The sequence below is a fragment of the Harmonia axyridis genome, chromosome 3, assembly GCF_914767665.1.
Source record: "Harmonia axyridis chromosome 3, icHarAxyr1.1, whole genome shotgun sequence".
Taxonomy (NCBI): domain Eukaryota; kingdom Metazoa; phylum Arthropoda; class Insecta; order Coleoptera; family Coccinellidae; genus Harmonia; species Harmonia axyridis.
The window spans coordinates 4,048,378-4,062,135 of record NC_059503.1 but is presented as its reverse complement, the minus strand read 5'-3'; the positions used below and the strand labels follow the sequence as shown (position 1 = coordinate 4,062,135).

Sequence of the window (13,758 nt, the reverse complement as noted above, 5' to 3'; positions counted from 1 at the left end):
CCAAAAAACATTGAAGAAATTGATGGCAACAATAAGTGAACGGTAATCTGATGCGGAAATAATCTCTATTAGAATCGAAAACAATCCTCCAAACAAATATAACGTGAAAAATTCAACAGGTCCCCATGAATTTGAAACCGAAAATTTTCCCAGCACTATTATTTGACTCTCCATAAAATAATGTACCTATCTAAGCGTGCTTAAAATGATAGACTATTGATTTACTTTTTGTTTAGAACGAAATCTGATTAAGAACATTTAATAACAAGTTGTCGCAGACACAAAACATCTGAGTCAAATTTCAGCTTTACATAATTCAGTCTGTGGAAAACCTAAAATTCTTGGGATTGTCTATATGTGGCCTCATAAGAATTTTTTTGAAAAAGCGTAGCGTCATCTATATAAAAATGTTGTCACCAATTTTCAGTTGGAAAGTTTATCAATAGATAGCGCTACATATAACAAAAAGTTTTCTTCCAAATTTTATCGCCATCTACATACCAATGGCCTAACCTAATAGTCAGTTGGGATATTCGTCAAGAGATGCCACTTTCGGGATTAAAGTTTCCTATTAAACATTGGCGAAATCAATAAATGAAGATTTTCACCAATTAAGAAATTCCCGCTAGCCGCAAATGAAATTCAGAGAAGAAGCTAGTTGAGGCAACGTCACAATTATGTGATCAAAACAAAACATAAAATGCTAGGTTAGGAATTTCGTTGATTTTTCTCTTAATTTAACTCGCAGTTATTCAATTTCTGATTGATTCGATTTCTATAAGTGTTGAACGTTCCAATAAAAGGAATTAGAGGTAAGGGTATATTCCATTAAATTTTTCTCAGATTTATATAACATTCTGAAACTTATCAAAACACCAATTGAGCTATGAAATTAATCGAAAAACCTTTTTTTTCTAGAGCTTCATATAGTTTTTCTTATGATGCCTCACACTTGTTCAGCGTTCAATTGTACAGCGAGATTAGAAAAAGGCCAAAACTTGAAATTTCATTCGTGAGTATTTATATCTTTTAATATGTTTTGACGTTCATATTTAAAAGAAATATTTATTCACAGTTTTCCAAAGGATGAAATATTAAGGGACCAGTGGATAAAAGCTGTAGGAAGAATCGACTTCAACCCTTCTTCCTGTTCCAAAATATGCGGTAATCACTTTCATCACCATGATTACTTCATAAACGTTCATGGATCAAAAACTCTCAAGAAAGGTGCTATTCCTTCCATTTTTAGTTTCTCAAGTTATCTTCCTGTGAGAGTAAATGATGAAGACAGTCTTGTAGTTGATAATTATATCGAAGGTACATTGATATTTTTTATGTTAATCATTCTTTTGTTTTTTATGGGTGTAAAATGACTACTCATTTCCCTGATTGCATCTGGTTATTTTATTCATATAAATAATCATTGTGAAAGAAATTGATCAGGACCAGCCAGAGACAGAAATCCTGAAATGGGACTGGGACCATAGCTAGAACAACTGAGTATAGTAACCTCCTTTAGCCAAACTAATAACACAACACAAATAGGTGATTACAAAAATGTATGCTTTCATTTGAAATTGTTATATTTAAGAATTAGTCTACATTGAATTGAATATTCCAAGAAAAAATAACCATTGATAATATAAAGCGACCCTCACTCAATAAAATTATATGAAAATTAATCCTCATTTCCAGTTAATATAAAAAATAATATATTTTTTCTACTACATAGAAAACTTCATTTTCGACTCCTAAAGAGAGGAAGAAAATTTTTTTCTTCCCAGTGAGAGGAAAAATACCATTTTATCCGTTACATAAAAATCACGACCTTAAAGGTAGTAGAAAAAACTATATAAATACCTCAGGAGGAAGATGCTTTCAGATAAATTCTCAAACTGAAATTGAACTTGATAATCAAAAATAGATGAATCCAAGAAAAATTAAAAATTTTACGCAATACTAACCGCCATCTAGTGTTCAACATAACTAGAACTCCAATCAATGAAATAACAATCACTTTTATTTAGAATAAAAGAAAAATTCAAGATTTTCCAAACGTAAGTAGAATGTTTTGATTGTATGATTTTGATCGGTTTCATATTCTGATCTGACAGCCACGATTTTTTCACTAAGATGCATCTTATTTTTCACCAAAATCACGTGACGGCCAGCCCATTTGATATTTGTCTATGGTCTATGCTTCTACTGTCATTTAAGCTAACCTGAATCAGAAATAAACAAAACAAAATTCTGAATCGTTCAATATTTAATTTTTTGATTCAATTACCAATATATTTTAACTTATAAAATATGGGTGAGCAACAGCCTATTATATTCATGATTAATACACTACTAAATGAAATCTTTATACTAGGAAAGATTCAAATTTGTTTCATTACACAATTTACCAACAGCTATACAGAATGTATATATGCTATAAATACATACACTGTTTTTCGCAGATATTAATCGAATGAGAGGAAAAATACTCATTTTGTTTTTTTTTAATTTTCACAGATGATCTTCCTTCGACTAGCACTGCGAAACCTAAAACGGGAGCTAATAAAAGGAAAAGAAGGCGTGAAAGTGGATCTAGTGATGAAGAACGGTGGCTAACTGCAATTGAATCTGGAAAATTAGAAGATGTTGATGATGAATTGAAAAAAATAAAGCCTAAAGATCCCTCTCTCATGACAGCCCGACAACGAGCTATTTATGACAGAGGCAGTGAAGGAACTACTCAAAGTAATCCAACTTTAATGTCTTTACCAACAGGTTATAAGGTAAATTAATTAACATAACTCCGTTTGTCATTGATCTGTACAGTTCACAAATTTCCTGACTCTTCATTTGAACTAATTAAACACTCTTTTTGTTTTAGGAGAAAGTAATGACTGCTGAGGCCATTCAAAAGGCTGCAATTAAATCCCAAAAACGAAAGCAATTAGCGGATGAGAAGAGGGAAAAAGATAAGAAGAAAACAATGGACAGGCTCCTCAAAAAGCAAGATTCTAAATTGAACAAAGGGGCTCGAAACAGAACAACAAAAACAATGACACCAGTTATTTCATATAGGCAAAGTGTGAATTCAACAAGTATGTTTTTTCCTGAAAATGAATTCCCTTTAAAGGAAAATCAGGTTGCAAAGGTGCCTATTCCGAAGTACTGTGGTATGGAATGTGGAAATCTTAGAAAATATGCTTGTTCTGTTACTGGTGTACCTTTATGTAGCTTAGAATGCTATAATAAAAATAGGATAAAACACCATTTTTAATCCATTTCTTCTTGAATATATTATTCAATGTAACTACTATAAGGGGAAATTAATTGTAAATCTTATTTTAAAGTCCCTACGAATGTTTCTATCTGTGATAATAAGATATGGATTACTCTCAAAGGGTAAATTATTTGTTTTGTGAAAATAAAGTTTGTTAGAATACTCTAGTCCTAGAAGAGTTTTATTTACATCTTAAGTTCATTTACAGGAAAGGAACTTTTGGTTTCTAAAATATTGAATTCTTCCTATGAATATTCACATAACACAGTCTAATTCTGAAAGAGATAATTAACGCTCTAAGCTCCAAGGGAGAACTCCTGAAGACAATCTAGTAACCGTAGTGGGGATAATTTGAGTTTAGGACGCCAGGTGGCGCATGGACACTTTTAGTCTTAATACTATTGCTGACAAAGATTTAAGATGTCTAAAACACTGGTGTGCTCACTCACCCTTGAAAAACCTTAACTTAACTTTTGAAGAGGCCAGCCTTCTTAGATTTTAATGATATTGGTCCCTTTTTACTTGATTATGGCGCTCACGTAGTCTTTCTGTCATTTTGAGGTTAATGAGAATCAGCTCAATGAATTTTGACAGAACAGGTCAATTTTAAAACGATGCCTTTGATTGGTCAATTCTTCGTATAGCGCCACCTTAAGGAAGAGAAGGGACCCATTCCGAGCCTGAGTATTTTAGACATCTTAAGTAGATTTAAATTCTCTGTTTTCACTGGTTGGGTTGTGCAATACTGATGAGACTTAAGAAGAGTGAAACCAGTCTATAGCTATTTTAAAACCTCTGATGGCAGTATGTTCCCTTGTGGTTATCTATTGATTTTGATAGTCCGATTTGATTTGTTTATTCACATGTTATATCGTTTGTTATTTAAATGTTATGGTGGAACTTTTTTGATGATTTGCTACTTTTTCAAAGGTGCTGCTTTCTTTCAGTTTATAACATTCAAATAGAAATTGAAGGATGGATATTTCAGGGAGAAATAAAACTCTGAATTCTCAAAGTTACATTACATATTTATTTCCCATCATTTGGACCCTATACAATTTTATAACTAAGTACGTTGTCAGGTAATACAATCTTTGTATGGAATGCTCATTATGAAAATCAGGGCAAGATGGTGGGTTTGGGTTATACAAATATCTGACTAGTATCAACAATAACTATTCCTTAGTGAACAGTGTGGGTTTCATAGCATCTTGACTGTACTTATTTATCTAAACCAACAATTCAACACGTTACATTAAGTAAACTAATCCACGATTTCTACTGAATCAATATTACAGTAAAGATATGCACTCCCCTGTTCTCTAACAGGACTACTAAGGCTAGGCAAGGGACATACAGGGCCCCACCGATTGCTTTACTGGTGTATGCTGCAATACACCTATAGAAATTCTTAATATCTAATACAGTATATAGATATTTCACGTGTCAAAAGAATCGTTACTCCATAATATATTTTTTTCATTTAAAGTTATGTAAATTGATATCGTTTAAATATTATCAAATATTATATGAAATTATTTGCTAAAATTTAAGATGTCACTTGACAAGGGGCACAGATCATGATATGTTTAGAAAGTGGTGTTTACAACCTATTTACCTAAAGCAGAGAAGGCGACTGTGGCTAGTTTTAAATACAATTGAAAAGTTTATCACAAAGCTGTGTTCCATCGTTTCTAATTTTCAAAAGCCTCAAAACGATCCACGAATCGAAACCAGTCTTCAGCGAATACCTCACTTTTACTAGGCAGTATACTAGTTCTATATACTAATCGTATATTTGTTGATTGTAACGTCTTTTTAACTTTTTAAATTATTGTTTATTGCAATTCCTCAATGAAATTTCATTAAAGTCAATTTTTAAAGCGTATTAATTGTTATCTACACCAATAATTTATAGTTCGAACCCTGCATAAAGGAGTAGATATTGATGAATTTCCAGCTTTAACAAATCCAATAACGTATTACTGAAAGACTCGTTTCAATTCGGAAGTTCTCATTGACCGTCTACGATGGAACCATTTTTCATTTATTTTCTCATTTTTTTTTTGGTAATCATGAACATATAAACACAATACAACATTCAAAGGTCGGATTGCATAAGAGGTAATTATTATATTTTTATTCCGTAAGAATTAAGTTGATATGTTTTCTATATAGTCCCCAAAGACAGATCTGCCGGTTATAAGAACCGGCAATCACCCTAACCCCGCGCAGACTCAGTGAGCTGCTGCGCATGCCTATAATCGACATGCAATGGACGGAAACAGCACGCAGAGCGGGATGATAACAGCAACAGCCTACGATTTTCTATAGAAAATCGGAATCTGTTGAAGTATCACCTCGCGTTCATCTGCATTTAAATTTCCAAGGTTGTGATCGATTGGTTCGTCTGCTAACTGCGCCATCTTAAGCTGAATTAAGGAACCTATCAACCGGTTGAGAATAGTTACATGTAATACAAGTGTAGAAGGCATTGATGTTCTTCCATGAGTTCAAAATTCAAAAACTCTCCACTTTGTGGCTCGTTTTTAATGAACGAGGGATATAATGAGCCTTCTGTACTAGTATTATACATTATTTTCTCTAATTCACTGAATTTTCATTGAAATTAATGGAATACTTCCATAAATATCGTTTAGTGAATTTTGAATTGAAAAATGTTGGTTGGCAGAACTGTTTTCTGATCACAAATTTGACAGATAATAGATAAATCGGTGACAGGAGAGTTCTCAGTACCAACATATAAAAATCAAATATAACCATGAAATCTGTGTGAAACTGAGATATTCCTGCAAGATTTTATTTCAAAAGGTATTTAAACTTTTTGTCAGTAAAATTGACTCTCAGTTTTTCGATTGTAGATGAATATGATTAAATTTTTGTTGTTCTCATGTAACAGTGGTGTCAAGATCAAAAACTTCTATTTCGATCAGTCTGCCAACTAAATTTTCCACTCCAATTGCACAAAACGAGCCAATCGATTAAAACCTCGGAATTGACTTAGAAAGAATACATCTACTTTGATATTTCATAGATATATCACATTTACTTCACACGAAAAGCACTACTTTAAATTCACTAATCAAGTTTTAATAAAAATAACATGAGGATGATTGATCAAACATTGGTATCGAACGTAAAATTAAATAATAAATGCAGATAACACAATAATTTAACAGATCTATAAAACAGGGTTTTTGTCGAATTGATCAATCGCCCTCTGAATTCACAAAGGATTCACAAACCCACGTGTTACTTTGGTTAATTTCAAAATAGGTATTTGAAAAGTTTATAAAAATAAGTATTATCATTTATTTCATTTCGCGTTTGTTCGAGAAGAACGTTTGGTATTGTTATTGTGATCTTGACATCACAGATAGAATCATGTGATCGTTCTTCGTACATTCTTCTCGCATAAGCAGAAATGACTTAAAATTAACCTTTGGTGAATAACTTATGTACCTATATTAGATAGATTCATTGCGAATTTATTTAGAATAAATTTATCAAAAGAATATTTTGCTATTCGCAACCGATATGTATATATTATTATGTATCTCTTAATTTCATATTTTTCTTTCAGATTAAGTTATTTTATCCATTGTGAATAAATATCGCTGATTTTCAATATCGGTACATAATGTATAATAGTAAATTATTTCGAAAAAATCTTCGCCGAGTTATATCAACGCATGGTTCATGCCAGGGCCGCACCCAGGGAATTTTCAACTCTAAACATTTGTTTTGAAAATAAATTGAACAATGCTTTCACAAAAATTTTAAATAAATCCATATCTGTAAATTTTTCTGTCAAATTCAGTCACCACATTTTTTTTTAGTTTATAGTTCACCTAAACAATTCCTGGATACGCCACTGGTTTAGGAGAACAAAACAGTGAGATTATCACAAATCATCTTGTGGAGATGTGTTGAAAGATATTTGGTTTGGGACCCCACAAAATCGAACGGTATAATTTTGAATGCGCGAAATGAATATTTCGAAAAACCTTGCAGTTGTACTTTGTAAATAACTTTGGATGCCTAAGTCTAAGATTCTTCTAGAACAAAGAAAGAATGTCAGAAAAAAACAAATGGTATATGCGACTTACCCTAGATAATCCATTTTTCATGTAATATACAATATTGCGTTTCAACAATTGCAGAGATTTCAAGTCAAGCTGAAGCTCATACTGAAATTAAATGAATCTTCCATGTTAATTTCGTTTCATGATTTGTATATGTTTTAGAAAGATTTTTCGATAATACTTTCATTATAAATATTTCTTCTAATAAAATTCAATTTCACTGTTCGCAAAGCTTATTAGCTATGTCTTATCAATAACTAGATAACCATATAACATTCTTTCTAGAACTAACCGGATTAGTAATATTTTGCTAAGTCTCTCAGGGTCACCGAAAATTGACGTATTTCTACATGAATTCACTTAATTCACACAATTGATTCGTATAAGGAAAAAATCTCCACCACAAAATATTACTAATACAAATCAACGATATTCCAGAAATACTAGGAATGTCAAAAAACAAATACATACACAAATAATACTACTCAAATAGGGTACAATATTAATTACAATCTATAACTTAAGTTAGGGCACCTTTGGTTTGTTTCTAATCCATCATCTTCGTAAATATCTAAGGGATGTAACCCAGCAAAAGTACATTAGTTTGATAAAAGTGAGCTTAACATAAATATCCAAAATGCTCGTTTCAATTCCAGAAAACCCTTCACGATATTCTCTAATATTCAGGTAACGTCACAGAAGGATCAGGAGGTTTCATTGAATTGGTTCTTATCATTAGGCAAATGCAATTGCTGTTCGAGAAATTTGAAGAACATTAATAGTACGTTTAAGAGTTAATTGTAAAGATAAGTACATCGAAAGGTTGAATTTCTGGCCCAAAAAACTCAACCGGTATGTCCAGCCACAATCAGAGTTCGCTGTCAGGTGCTTAGTTGCATGTATGTATTAAGATTGTCCATCTTCTTCTCCCTTTGTTGTTCCCTGTTAAAACAATATTGATTAGGTATTTTTCGATCTATGGAATAGAAATGAGGGAAGACAAAATCGAGTGATCAAAAACTAATTTCAAGTTTTCATTGAAACAACACTGCCAAATTTCAACAATGATTTATTATTTTCTCACATTTCAGAGATTCACGTAGTTCTTGAATTTATTTTTTCATTGGCATGATGGCAAAATTCGAATAATAGAAAGAATAAGCCATTGTGTAATTCGCAACTTAGCATGGTTTGTTAAATCAAAATCCATACATCATTATAATTTCAAGTTAACCGAATGAAATGATAAATGATCAGTCTTGCATCACTCAATTCTGTTGCATTCTACTGATCACAAGACAAAAATATTCTTGCAGCACCTTTTCATGACTAAGAAATCAAGGACGTATTTTAGTACAGGACTTGTGTAGTTTAAATTATTCGTCAGACCAGATTAGTTTTTTGTAAAAAATCAACATTCATGAATAGTTTCCTTGCATTGAATGAAACCGGGATAAAATCAAAGATTGACATTAACATTGACTGGCAAAAATGATGAATATGCAAGCATGTCGAAACAAGCTGTACGAAAAGTAAATGAAGCAACTAACGGGTGTTTTTTTTTTCGAGGTATATAACTTTGAGTTGGCATTACTGTTAAAGATGGCGACCGATTTAACAGCTGTCAAGTGATTTATTCTCAGCTCATGAATAGACTCACGTCTGAACAACGCTTGAATATAGTGCAATTTTATTTCGAAATAATGGTTCTGTGCGGAATACGTATCGCGCACTAGGTCCATTTTATTTTGTTTAGCGATGAAGCGCACTTCTGGTTTAATGGCTACGTCAACAAACAAAACTGCCGCATTTGGAGTGAAGCTAATCCTCAAGTGTATGTCGAAACACCGTTACATCCAGAAAAACTGACTGTTTGGTGCGCTTTATGGGCTGGTGAAATCATTGGTCCGTACTTCTTCAAAAACGATGATGGCCAGAACGTTACAGTCAATGGTGATCGATATAGAGCCATGATTACTAACTTTTTCATTCCTGAATTGAACAACCATGATGTCCAGGAGCTGTGGTTCCAACACGACGGCGCAACATGTCACACAGCTCGTGCCACAATCTATTCTTTGAAAGACACGATTGGTGACCGCCTAATTTCACGTTTTGGACCTGTGAATTGGCCTCCAAGATCTTGTGATTTAACACCGCTAGACTACTTTCTGTGGGGCTATGTAAAGTCATTGGTCTATGCGGATAAGCCACAAACCCTTGACCATTTGGAAGACAACATTATCCGTGTTATTGCCGATATACGGCCACAAATGTTGGAAAAAGTCATCGAAAATTGGACGTCCAGATTGGACTCCATCCGAGCCATCTGTGGCGGTCATATGCCAGAAATCATATTTAAAATGTAATGCCACAAGATTATCTTGCGGATAAATAAAATTCATGTCAATCGAATAATCCATCGTTGTTTTATTGCAATTTAAAGTTTTATAGCTCTAAAAAAACACCCTTTATCTCAAGAGGGAACACCACTACGTGGTTGCTCAGTTCAAAACGAAATGAGAGATATTTCTTCTTAAGAAATCACCGATTTTTATGGGGTTTTCACATAATTTTCTTAAACAATAATCTACATGGCAGAAAGTAAATATTTTCAATTTGCGAATGAAAAAAAATTGATTTTATTAACTTTGCAACAAGCAACAAATATTCGTTAAAAAAAACTACTAAAAACAATAATAAAAAAGTAAAACTATAATTTCGTGAAAGCCGTCGTACAGTGCTGCCCTCTACTTATTTGCTTTGATGAAAGAAAGAAGATGAAGAGAATGTACAACTTCGTACACCGTACAAAGTTTGGTTATCGCAGGAGCACCAGAGGGGAAATAAATGGTTACCAAAGTTTGACTGATACGCGAAAAACCACGTGGTGGTAATCCCTCTTTATTCTGAATTTAAAATTGTAGACAAACTGCAATAAAATAAAAGATCTGGGAGAAAAAGAAGCAATAATGAGAAAAAGATTATCGATTAGAGATTTCGATTGGAAATTGAAGGTTTTTGTTTTTATTGGACACTGGAATGACATGGATGTATAGTATGAATGATTAAAGACATTTTGAGGGATGATACAATTTTATTGATGAAATATTTAAACATAATTAATATTTAAGTGAAATGTATTCAAGTTGGTAATATGCATAGGGGTTTAATTGTGCTTGATCGAGCATAGTGTAGTGAAGAGTAAAAAACTTTGGAAGAGAAGCTTGATCAAATGTAGTTTTAGATCTGTTAGTGAAAATGGAAAAAAGTCTGTGGGAAAAAGCTACGCCTACGAAGTTTTATGCACTTTTCAAACTGAGTATTGACTTAAGTTCATCAAGCGTATAATCTGCAACTCAAAGTAAACTAAGCTATTCCGGAAAATGTAGAACTTTCCAGATTTCCATCATTCTTTACCGATTATTTGAAAGTATAAATACAAGGAACTTCGTAAATGTGTCCGCATTGCAGATGCATAGTTCCATTTTACATAACCTTAAGCTACGTAGTGAAAACTGAATGCAGAGCAATCTTTCAGGATTACAAAGGACCAGCTTGGGAAGATTTAGATTTCCAGAACTTGAGCATTACGGTAATAACAACGGCCACACAATTTTTTTCAATCTATCATTTTTAAATATCGAGTATTCATCATGTAGGTAAGTGGCGATACTTCATTGTCAAAATATTATTTCAAACATTCCAAATGAGCTATTACATGTATACCAAGATTATTGGCAGGTTTTTTCATCTATCCATTTAAATTTACTCACTTTACTTCACTCAATTTTTCCTTGAAAAAGCTACATCTATCCAGTTACTGACTCAACCCAACGTTGATTGGCTTGGAGACTGAAATAATAATTTTCTTTCAGGAGTTTATATTCGGAACTATGTGAAAACTTAATTTATCTGACAGTGTGAGTTTGGCTGTTAGCTGCACGCCGCCAGAATTACCGAAGATAGCCTTAGTTATTGATCACGGTAACTTTCATCTTTGTTTCAACACTGTTAACTTTTAGAAATTACTACGAGAGCAAAATGATTTCGATTATAATAACCACTAGTATCATTCGATATTCCAGTATATAATGACGCTATGCTGAAATAGTAGATACACGCAGCTGAGCCTAAGCACTCGGGTATCTTCGGTAAGAGAGCCAATTTCACACCGTCAGATAAATTAAGTTACCCGGATATGAAAGTACCGGGTCTAATAGATTGAGAGATGGATTGAACATAAACGTAAGAGAACCTGCAAAGTATTTTAACTATTTTATAATATATCAAGAAATATTTTCGTGGTCTTGAGGTGCTTTGAAAAAAATCACGTATCCTCTGATTTCTGCGTCTAGAAAAGGCGCCGGCGCACAGCTACACACAGAAGCAACGGCAATGTAGTGATTGTTAAAGGACCGACCTCTCCAGCCATGCGAGATTTGGCGTACTCGATTCGAATGGGGCCGCGGTCTGAAGACAGCAGAAAGCTGCCCTGAAGGGCGGCCATGACCGTGGAGGCGTAGTGCACGTCTTGGTATTCCATGAAGACGACCGGGTAATCCCCCTTGCTGTGCATGCGAAGGCGACAGAAGCCAGGGAAGCTGTGCAACAAGAACACCAAAAGTGCTACTCAGTGGTGGTGAAGGTGGGTGAGAGGACTGGCTACGTTTATCTAATGTTTTTTTGTATAATACGTTGGTTTGAATCGTGGTTTAGAAGTTCAAGAAACTGGGGCGGAAGAGAGATCTAAGATTACTTCGGAAAATACTGTTTGGCGCTAAAGGCAACCGTAGATTACAGGTTTTCGTGGGTCCGTTAAATATTGGGGGTGTGTGGTAACCTTTACCAAAATTTTTGAGAGGAATGCTTTTTCAGCCTTATTTGAAATACTAGTGATGTTTAAATGACGGAAGGAACATATTTAAGTCAATGGGACACACCAAATAACTTTGAAGAAGAGACGTCTTGAAAATGTACAAGAATGATGAAACAACAGCCAATTCTCGAAAAATTAACTGAAATTCAATTTGATCCTACAAAAGAAGCCAGTGTTAATATTTAGATTAATTTTCATAAATTGTACTTCGAATAGGAAATAATAGATTTGATCTTCACTCGAATGCTTTGTGTTTCACTGAATTTTAAAAACTTATCCACCTTATCAGAAAACTCATTTCATAAGATAACAATACAGATCTTGCCCAGTGAGGTATCAGAGAAAATTGATGATCTTTTCGTCCATTAAATGGATATATATTCATCTTCTAGGCTTTTTAATCTGAAAATTTCAGTCTTAGTGATTGGAAAAGATATAGAACAAATATTAGTGTTATTTGCAATAAGCTAAAGACAAGCAGGACTTTTACCTTTGTTAGTAGAAAGACAGAATGAATTTTTCGAAAGATGTTAGGTCTCCTGTTCATGGGTAGCAAATGAGAAAAACTCGAAAATTTTACGATTCAATACTCATCCCAGGTTAAGGTATGAAGAATTTTTATTTCGGTGATGTATGTGAATGTTTCTTGTGTGAAAACTTAAAGAGATGTGCATGTGCATGTGCAATTCATATTATATTATATTGATACATAAAAACTCTGTGGCTGATGAACACACATAAATATCGAATGAATATAATATTTTCATTTTAAAATCGTACGTGTGTCCCAAATTGCTATAAATACCGATGAAACTGAAATTTGAACAAAAAGAAGAGTCTATCATTTGACATTTTTAGCTAAAAAACCGCGAATCAAGCTAAAAACAAATATAAAAACTACTAGTTTTCGGAACATAATTCATGAAATCGTAATTTGATGTTAGAATGATAAAAACAAATATGTTCTATTCATATAGAGACATAATTATCAACAATTTTCGTTCTCAAAATTATTAAGTTTCTTCAACAATTCAATTTGGGACACTCTGTACAATAAGACAAAGAGATTACTTGATAATTCGTGATTGTAGGTACTTTTCTACTCAAACATTGACGTAATTTTCTTGACGGCTAATTCAATAATTGTCTTACTCATGGAAGTGAGTGAGCTGATGGATTTGCGTGACATGAACAGAATATTACCTACTGTGTCATTATTGGAACATTGAAAATACAACATATAATGGTTCCATCCAAATGCAAACACACCCTCAGGAATATGGAACAATACTCCATGTTATTAATAGACGAAAAACAATTATCACTGAGAATACTGAATAGCGAAAAATGATTAACTCATGATAATAAAAGAAACATGACGTTTATTTCCAGTTGAAATCTATCAATAATATTATAATTGTGCCTACTTGTATCCCCTTCCCTCAAAGTGATGTTGAATTGTTCATTTTGAATAGAAAGATATCACTTTTGAAGCC

The 13,758-nt window shown here is 33.2% G+C and overlaps 2 protein-coding genes across 6 annotated transcripts in view; one reads left to right on the top strand and one right to left on the bottom strand.

Moving 5' to 3' along the window:
* The first annotated feature begins 632 nt into the window (after nt 1-632).
* Nucleotides 633-3,444, top strand: LOC123676407 (INO80 complex subunit B). Of its 2 annotated transcripts, XM_045612286.1 has the most exons (5): nt 633-812; nt 921-1,012; nt 1,076-1,317; nt 2,518-2,783; nt 2,882-3,444. In XM_045612286.1, the coding sequence occupies exons 2-5, from the start codon at nt 939-941 to the stop codon at nt 3,272-3,274; spliced, it is 975 nt and encodes a 324-aa protein (XP_045468242.1). In that variant the 5' UTR covers nt 633-812; nt 921-938; the 3' UTR covers nt 3,275-3,444. The 2 variants fall into 2 exon arrangements, with proteins under 2 accessions (XP_045468242.1, XP_045468243.1); XM_045612287.1 differs by lacking the exons at nt 633-812; nt 921-1,012; nt 1,076-1,317 and adding an exon at nt 2,176-2,314.
* Nucleotides 3,445-6,697: 3,253 nt separating this feature from the next.
* The window catches only part of LOC123674743 (protein couch potato), a 112,592-nt gene continuing 105,531 nt past the window's right edge, over nt 6,698-13,758 (bottom strand). For 2 of the 4 annotated variants that reach the window (XM_045609802.1, XM_045609801.1), the window contains exon 8: nt 6,698-8,325. In XM_045609802.1, coding sequence (XP_045465758.1) covers nt 8,265-8,325 — 61 coding nt within the window. In that variant the 3' untranslated portion in view covers nt 6,698-8,264. Of the gene's footprint in view, nt 8,326-11,159; nt 11,239-11,806; nt 11,988-13,758 lie in introns of all 4 variants that reach the window. The other 2 variants (XM_045609804.1, XM_045609803.1) reach the window with 2 other exon arrangements.